The sequence below is a fragment of the Fukomys damarensis genome, unplaced genomic scaffold, assembly GCF_012274545.1.
Source record: "Fukomys damarensis isolate Sample0158 unplaced genomic scaffold, DMR_v1.0_HiC HiC_scaffold_13, whole genome shotgun sequence".
Classification (NCBI taxonomy): Eukaryota; Metazoa; Chordata; class Mammalia; order Rodentia; family Bathyergidae; genus Fukomys; species Fukomys damarensis.
This window is the reverse complement of record NW_022900925.1, coordinates 25,323,238-25,331,741: the sequence shown is the minus strand read 5'-3', so window position 1 is coordinate 25,331,741 and position 8,504 is coordinate 25,323,238. Positions and strand designations below refer to the sequence as shown.

General features: G+C 56.4%; 1 protein-coding gene across 1 annotated transcript; it reads right to left on the bottom strand.

The window, feature by feature from the left end:
* Positions 1-198: 198 nt before the first annotated feature.
* On the bottom strand, positions 199-8,498 carry Tbx2 (T-box transcription factor 2). The gene is made up of 7 exons (XM_010626756.3): positions 8,343-8,498; positions 7,059-7,326; positions 6,024-6,170; positions 4,820-4,896; positions 4,578-4,741; positions 3,496-4,127; positions 199-1,223 (listed from the first exon to the last, which is right to left on the bottom strand). The coding sequence occupies exons 1-7, from the start codon at positions 8,363-8,365 to the stop codon at positions 771-773; spliced, it is 1,764 nt and encodes a 587-aa protein (XP_010625058.1). The 5' UTR covers positions 8,366-8,498; the 3' UTR covers positions 199-770.
* Positions 8,499-8,504: the final 6 nt, after the last annotated feature.

The window sequence follows — 8,504 nt, the reverse complement described above, 5'->3', positions numbered from 1 at the left end:
GGTGGGTCCTCCTGCGGGGCTGGGGGTGGGGGGGCGACCCCCGCAGCCAAGGACGCCCACCCCGCTCTGTACAATATAGATGTCATGGAGGATGAAAAATTAAATGCTATGAGTTAATCTCTAAATATATGTACACAGCAATGTACACCTTTGAATAAATTAATACCAATTTGCATATTCTGGGAATCTTAAAGCTTATTTACACAAATTATCATTTATTTCATAAATATCTTTTTTCCCCTGGGGACTCAAGGCAGAAGGGCCACTCACTCCGCTGGCCGGGACTGGGAGGGCCGTCTGCCTGGGAGCCAGCGAGGTGGGGGAGCTAAAAGGACAGGGGCCCCCCAGCTCCAGTCTACACTGACTTGGGTCTTCTCGCTGCAATGCCCCCCTCAATTTATCACGAGGTCCAGGCCCAAGGCCAGGGGTCCAGGACTCACTCCAAAGCTCCCACCGCTGGCCCGAGCACCTTCTGGCTTCTGAAAGGATCTGGGGCCGGGGTGAGGCCTCCCCCACAGCGCTGGAGACTGCAGACCCCACCGGTGTCACCTTGACGGATGCTGGAGCAGGTCCAGTGGCTCCAAAGTGACTGTGTTCCAGGCAGCCTGATTCCTGCTTGAGGCCTGAGGAAGTGCCCCAGACCCCAACTTGCCAGAGGAGGTTCTATTCTGGCTGCTGCAGCCCGCTGTTCTCCTTTATTTAAATAAATACCCATTCTGTGCTGTACACTTTCCAAGCAGTAGGGGCAGGCAGAGCAGCTGGGCAGCCCCTCACTTGGGCGACTCCCTGCCAGGCGAGAGGGCTCGCTGGCTCTCCAGCCCGCTCACTAGTCTCTGGATGTTCTGCAGTTCACTGGCCGCCTCCTTGGCGGAGCCGCTGGGTGACAGGGCACCTCGCGATGGACCTCCCACTTTTCGGAGAGCCAGCTCGGGCAGGGGGCTGGGTTCCCGGCTGTTGCCACCTGCAGCCTTGGAGCCCTCCGCTGCCAGCCCAGTAGTGAGGAGACCGGTGCTAGGCGGGATGGTGACCGGGATCTGGTAAGGGCTGAAGCGCAGGCGGGGCCGGGCACTGCCCAGAAAGGGGCTCCGGGATAGGGAGCCTGCGGCGGCTGCGGCTGCAGCCGCAGCACTAGTGGCCGGCAAAGCGGAGGCGGCTGCGGCAGCTGCGGCCATGTAGGTGTAGGGGTAGGGGAAGAGGCCTCCGAAGGTGGGCATTGGGATTCCCTGGAAGGAACAGAACAAGGCAAGGGTTAGATATCCCGACGGAGGTGTTTCTGAGGGTGGCCTGTAGGCTACAACTGGTAAACCTTGTCCCTTGGTTTCTGGTTCAAAACCAGAACTCCAATAACTAAAACCACAGGCAGCACAGGTAGGCATGAGCCAGTGTCCACAGCCAAGTCCAGTTAGGGTGCACATCACCCAGGGCATGATGCAGAGACCAGGTGCCATCAAGCTTTGCACTGGCTGTCACATCAGGTATGAGGGGAAGAATATCACAGGTAGCTGAACTAGCACAGGCAAAGGCCTAGAGGAGGAACAGGGTAGGCATAGCGCCAGGTGGTGGGGCCAGCAGGCAGCTGTGGCTGTGTAGGAGGTTCTGGTCATTCACAACAGTGTCCTTCCTACTCTCCAAAGAGCTGTGGCGAGTTCAGGCAGGGGGAGGAGCTGGGTAAACTCTCCTGCTTGCTCACCTGCTCGAGGGTCTCTTGCCTGGGCTAGGAGTAGGGCACAAGTGCCAGAAGTTTATAAACTGGCCTGAATGTTCCACAAGTAACTGGCAGGTTAGGGAAGAATGCAGTCTTTGCTTGTGGGTAGCAGAGCTGGCTGTGAAACCCTGGACAAACACCCCTGAGCTCCCAAGGCTCGACTTCTGGATTATTTGACCTTTGAGATAATGGTTCACTCCCCAGAGTGTGAGGGAGTGGGGTAGGCACCTTGATGAGGAGGGAGAAAACACACTTTCTGAGAGGGTCAAGACCCACAGAGCATTTTAGATCTGCCATCTCGGGTTGGGAGGAAGATTCAGATCAGCAAGGGGATCTGGTCTACCTGCTAGCACTAGCCTGGGAACTTACCCACCACCAGTTCTACCAACGGATACCTCCTGAGCGGGCTAACTCTCATGCTGGCCTTGCACCTGCTGAACAGGCTGTGTGCAGGAGCCCTGACTTCCCTGGTGACCTCTATAATGCTCATAACTGTCACCAGAATTCGTTTATGGAGAAGGCATTCACACACACACACACACACACACACACACACACACACACGCACCCTACGCACTGGAGCCCAGACAAGATGAACCTTCCAGACCCCAGACCCGATTCTCCAAGGGCTTCCATAGGATGCTGTGCCTCAAACACTCCATATACCTAGATGCTGAGCTGGGTTGAAAACTTATTTCAGAGCCCCCACCCCTGCCCCCTTCAAAAATATTTGCTCTTGAACCAAAGGCGCTTTCTCAGACCTGAACTCCTATTTTCCTTCCCCTCAGATAATATCTCAAGGGTTCAATTTGCCAGAAACATCAGAGGGAAGAAAATGAATGAAGAGATTCCAAATATTTCCATAAGGAATATTCTATCTAAGTAACCAAAGAGGCCACCTCCCCATCCGATCTGCTTATTGTGCTGCTGGCCACATTTTCATAAACTCTCCCTTGGGAGCTCAGAGTTTCAAGGGGTCCCTGGGGATCTTAGCCCTCTCCTTCCCTGAGATGTGGCTGGGAGTACTGAGGGGACTTGAGGTGGGGAAAGACTGATGCTGTCCTTTGTCAGGACAGAGGACTCCTGAGAGAGCTTGAAACAGGCTAGAGATATCTGGGAGGTGGATCATTGGGTTGTCCAGTATCCAGAAAATAATGCAAAAATTCCTTTTCTCTGTCCAGCCAACCTAACCTTTCAGGGCTGATAGTGAGATAAAAAGTCTTCTTTCCCAGGACAAATTTCCTGAAGACAGAAGCACAGACTGCACAAAAGCCGGGGCAACCCCAAAAAAGTCCCTGCCCCCAGGGCCCCGTTTTGTGCTGGACAAGTGCTCTCCCACTGAGCTACATCCCCAATCTTTTTTATTTTTTATTTTGAGAACGGTCATGCTAAGTCACTAAGTTGACTAGGCTAGCCTCAAACTTACTCTCCTGCCTCCGCCTCTGGAATAGCTGATAGTACAGGAGTGCACCCCTTTTCTGGCTCCAGATTCTTAATGGGTGCCCTCACTATTTACTGGGGCTCTAGGGAGAGAAACAGGCCCAGAGAGGGTCAGACAGTTCACCAAAGGTCATACAGTAGCAATACCTAGGTCAACAGCTTTAATTTCTCAGAACCTGGCTGTCATTGAGGGGGACCAGATAGTGTCCGTGAATTCTCCCAAGAACTTTGATCTGGCCTCCTGGAGAGTCCAAGCACCTACAGCGTCCCTCAAGCCCTCTGCACTCCTCAGCCCCCCAGATCACTTTGTTTCCTTCCTTCCACCGCTGCAGCCAGCCCGCGGGCCTTACCTGAGATGCCAGCATGTGCTGGGAGAGGTGGAACGGGAAGGGCGCAGCGGTGCTTGCTGCGCTGGCCGCAGGACCCAGCCCGCCGGTGTCCAGCCCCGCGGTGGCATGCCCAGCACCTCCTCCACTGCCGCCTCCTCCTGCCACCGAGGCCAGCAGGTGACCCATGCCCATGGCAGAGAAGGCGCCGGGGCCCATAGCGAACTGTCCTGGGTGTAGGAAGAGCGGCTGGCCGGCTCCTAGGGGCCCAAAGAACTGCTGCCCGTGCAGGTGGCTGGAGAAGGCCAGACCCGGAAGATGTCCCGAGCCCAGGGGGGATGAACTGTCTGTCTGCACCACGAGTGGGGCCAGGTCAGGCTCCTTGCCCTCGCCCGCCTCCTTGCGCCCTTCGTCCTTCCGCCGGGCTTCAGCGCGATCCTTCTCCAGGCTCCGCAGACCAAACGGCCCTTCCCCGCCGCTCTCTCCCGGTTCCTTGCCTCTCTCTGGGCTGCGTCGCTCCCGGGCACGCTCCGGGTCTGTCAAGCGAGGGGGGCTGGCGCTGTCCCGGGCCGGACTGCGGCCTAGGGCCACCATGGCACGCTCCTCGCCCAGCCGCTCAGGCTCAGGGTCGCTGTCTGCGGAGCAGGACTTCTCCGCTGCGGGGAGAGGACGCGAGGGGTTACAGGGGCCCAGGCAGAGCCAGATGAGAAGCACTCTCCGGGTGTCAGGGCCCAGCGGGCCGGCCGGGAAGACTGGGAAAAGGCCAGTCAGACGTGCCTCTAGAGTCAGAAGACGGCAGCTCCCAGTCAGCTAATCCAAGACCCCATATTTAGAGTGGAAGATATTTAGGAAAACCTTGCCAGTGGAGAGGAAAGCTAATTGCCAGAGTTGCACAGACTGCAGCCCAAGAAACCAGCCCGATGTTCTGGGTACCGGAAACCGGCCACACAGTGGAACCCCAGGTTGGAAGCCCTTCTCCAGACACACAGTTCACATTTCTCCCCAGGGCTTGGAAATTAGCTGGTCTGAGCAAAAGACCAGGTTGGCGCCCTAGGGGGACGCTCCCCTGTTTCCCCTACTCACCCGACCAACAATCCAACCCTCACCTCGGGCCCGGTGCAGGCGCAGGGGACTGGGTGCTGTGCCTGGGGAAGGTGGCGGCTCCCGTGCAGTGGGAGGGTCGCAAGATGAGGCGTCTGATTCAGCACCATCGCGCTCCGGCTTGCAGTGCTCCTCATACAAGCGCAGAGTGGGCAGCGCCAGCTGCTTCCTGGAGATGAGCAGAGGGCGCCGGTCAGCAGAGAGTGCAGCCCGGGGCACCCGCCACAGGCCTCTGGCTCTTCCTCACCTTTTCTCCCTACGACCATTCCCGGTGTCCCGGAAGCCCTTGGCAAACGGATTGTTGTCGATCTTCAGCTGTGTAATCTGTGGGGACGGAGAAGGCAGCACTAGGTCAGGACCTGGCTCTTCCAGCGGGCTGGGGGCAACAGGAGGTCAGCAGCTGCCTGGCTGCTGCTTGGAGACCCAGGATTTGGTGACTCTCTGACTTGGTGACGCCCTGAGGTGAGGTTGGCAGGCAGGTATCGAGGAAAGCCACAGTTCAACCAATAATCCCTTAACACGCACACACAGGCCCAAAACTGTGCACAGAGAGTTGAAAGCGGCCCAACAGAGCAAACAAGCCCGTGTGGTCTCGCAGGTTAAACTGCTCAACACCAGAGCAGGCAGGCACCATTGCAGCTGCACACACAAGTCCTCAGGTACAGGCAGAGCTAAATCCTCACACCCATGGTCCACGCACATGCACACACATACAGGGAAAAAACACACTCAGAAACAAACGAATTCACACGCTTCCGCCTAGATCCGAGGCACCCTAAATGATGCAGGCCTGCCAGAAAACTCCCTGGTCCAGAGACACAAGGACCTGCACGATACTCTTTCACCTTTCACAGACAGCAGAACCCAGGGCCACAGGCCTAGGGGGACCATACTCTGCCCCACTAGGAGATAGTAGAAAAGCCGCAAGTAGAAAAAGCCCTTGAAATCGAAGAAAAATTCTCCCAAAGGGTCTGGGTCCTGGACTGACTCAGAGTACACCCCACGGGGTGCTTTGGGGTGCTGTGCCACCTGTCCCACCCTCTGGCTCTCTCAGGAGGATGAAATCAGGAGCCCCAAGTTCTTAGCCCTGGCACAGTTTGGGCAGATTGCCTGGGACGTCCTCTTTTCATTTAAATTCCCATTCCTGAGCCAAGAAATAAACGAATAAAATATAAAAATGTCAGCACTGGTTACAATCTTTGTTTATTGCTAGGTAAACACCTCCACCCGAACTAGCGAACTAGTGCCCAGCTGCTCAAGTGCCCCAGAGAGTGTGCCTATTTGTGGGGCTGAGAGAGAGGGTGTGGGGTTTTTCTGGGTGCAGCTCTTATGGATGAAAGACTTGGAGCTGAGGGATGGGCAGGGAGCCTGTGAGGGCAGAGGTGTGTGCGTGTTAGGTGGACCTTGCGCCATGCCATCTGGGGGCTGAGCCCACCACCCACCCAGCACACCTTGTCATTCTGGTAGGCAGTGACAGCGATGAAGTCAGTTTCCGGGAACACGTAAGTGCGGAAAGTGCTGTAGGGCAGCTTCAGGATGTCGTTGGCTCGCACGATGTGAAAGCGCGGCTGGTACTTGTGCATGGAGTTCAGGATGGTCTGCAGGGAGGTGTGGGTCAGCCAGCAGCCCCCAGCCCTCACTGGAGAGCAGACTTTTTCCTCTGCCTCTCTCTTTCTGTTCTGACCTTCTCCCCTTTCTCTCCTCTATTCTGCTTTTTCTCACTTGTTTTTCTTTTTCTTCTATTTTCTCATGCTTTTCTTTCCCTACAGCTTCTGTCTCCATTAAAAATTTTCCCAGTTGGAAACAGAAATAAAATTAAGCAGAAAAAGAACCCAATTCCACTCTTCATCTTTCTTCCCCTTGCATTGCCTAAGCCCCGGGATTCCTGGAGGAAGGGTACCTACCGACAGACCTACCTCTGGACTGGCAGCTGCCCCTGCCCCATCCAACCCACCTCTTCCCACCATTTTCTGGGAACTTGGCTCAGGCAGAAATGGAGAGAAACCCCCCACACCCTCTCCTCCCGGTTGGGCAGCTTCGTGGAGGGGAAGGGAAATTTTCAGGGAGGCTGTAGGGGGGCTAAGTTCCTGTTTAAATCCCCTAGTCTTGGGGAAGGGTGAGAGTCCTGTGCAGGTCTTGGGCAGGTCTTTCCAGCTCAGCACCTAGGGGCCAAGAGAGGGGTGACCTCCCCAGAACCAGGGTTCTTCAACCCAGTCCCCCATAGCACCTGCCTCCGGCTTGATAATAGGAGAGGCACTCAAGGCCTGCCTGGAATAAAGATTGTGAGAAGGCTGAGCTTATTTGCCACCAACCAGCCCTTCCCAGGCTGGTAGAGCAGAGCCCTGGAGACCCAGGCTCAGCCAGCCTAGGGCACAGGGCAGTGACTGGGCAGGGGTACCCTGGGGGTTAGGCTAGTACTCCAGGTGAAATAGCTGCAGAGGGACCACTCAGTTTCTTAACCCTCTCCCAGTGCAGCCCACACTCACGAAACCATGCTTGTCGGAGATGTTGTTGGTCAGCTTTAGCTTGTGGAAGGCCACAGGCTTGGCCATCCACTGCTCCCCGGTGGCTGGGCTGTCCGGGTGGATGTACATGCGTTTGGGCATCTCTGGATCAGCCTTGCCTGCCACCATCCAGCGGGAGTTGTGGAATTTATAGCGGCAGTCATCAGCGGCTACAATGTCCATCAGCAGAATGTACTTGGCCTTCTTGTCCAGGCCACTGACTCGTACCTTGAAGGGGGGGAACATCCGCCTCGGAGGGAAAGAAGGGGGAAATGCCACTGGGACCAGGATCTTCGAGTTGGACCTCTACCCTGACTGATGTAGAGCAGCCTGGAGGGTCTCCATTTGCCTTTCCTGTTGTCTGGCTCCTCCAGCTCTCTAACCACTGCTTGGGAGACCCCAACCTATGGCAGCTACTCCATTTCCGCTGGTTTGATCCCTTCTGATATGGCCTCCCCTTGGCCTTGGGCTCAGACCTGGGGACCCACTTCCTGATTTGAGATGAAAGCCACATTCAAGAAAGAAGTCTAGGCTCGCTAGAAATACAATGATTTCTACTGAATCCTCCTAAAATTCGTTGAAAGAAAGTACACACCAAGTACAGAACTGGAAATAAATTTGGAAAACGTTTGCTTTGGGCACCAGGCTACAGCCCTGGTCAGGGAACTGACCCTGCAGTTCGGGGGAAGAGGGTGCAACTGAGGCCTGCATTCTTAATGGCTAAGGGGAAGGGTGGAAAGGCCCTGGGGTGGGGTGGGGTGGGCAGTAGCTTCCTTCAGGCTCCAAGGCCTGGGGCAGCGAGGGGGTCCCTAGGGCTGAGCTCTAGGGCAGGACAAGACTCCCAGCCCTCAGGCTTCCGGCTCACTCTGTGGTTGCTGGGATCCGAGCTGGGGCCTGAGGCTAGTGAACTCTCAAGGTCGGAGCCGGGAGTCGGTAAACACTGCTCTTCCCTGGAGCTACAAATCGACCCAGAGGCAGAGAAGTCAGACCGCTGAGCTGAGGAGACCAGCAGGTCTGGGCCGCGGGCGCCTCGATGTCTTTGAGACCCCGAACGGCTGGGGATATTCTTTTGGAGTATGTTTTCGTTTTATTTCACTACGGAAGATGTTCGTGTTATTTATTTCTTTTTCTTTTAAAATTCGCCCCGGTGCCAAACGAGAAACGCTAAGTTGGTTGTCTGCGGAGTGCCGCGTGGCGCAGGGGCTAGGGGGGTGGGTGCTGTCGGTCCCCGGCCCTCCCGCCACCCCCGGGTCCCAGCCCGCCTACCTCCCAGACTTGGTGATGACCATCTCCGTGCCCAGCTTGTGGAACTGGTCCCACAGCTCCTTGGCCTCCAGCGTCACCTTGGGGTCGTCCTCCACCTCGTCCTCGGGCTCCAGGCTCTTGAGCGAGCGCAGATGCGCGGCGGGCGGGTGCGGGCCGAGCGCC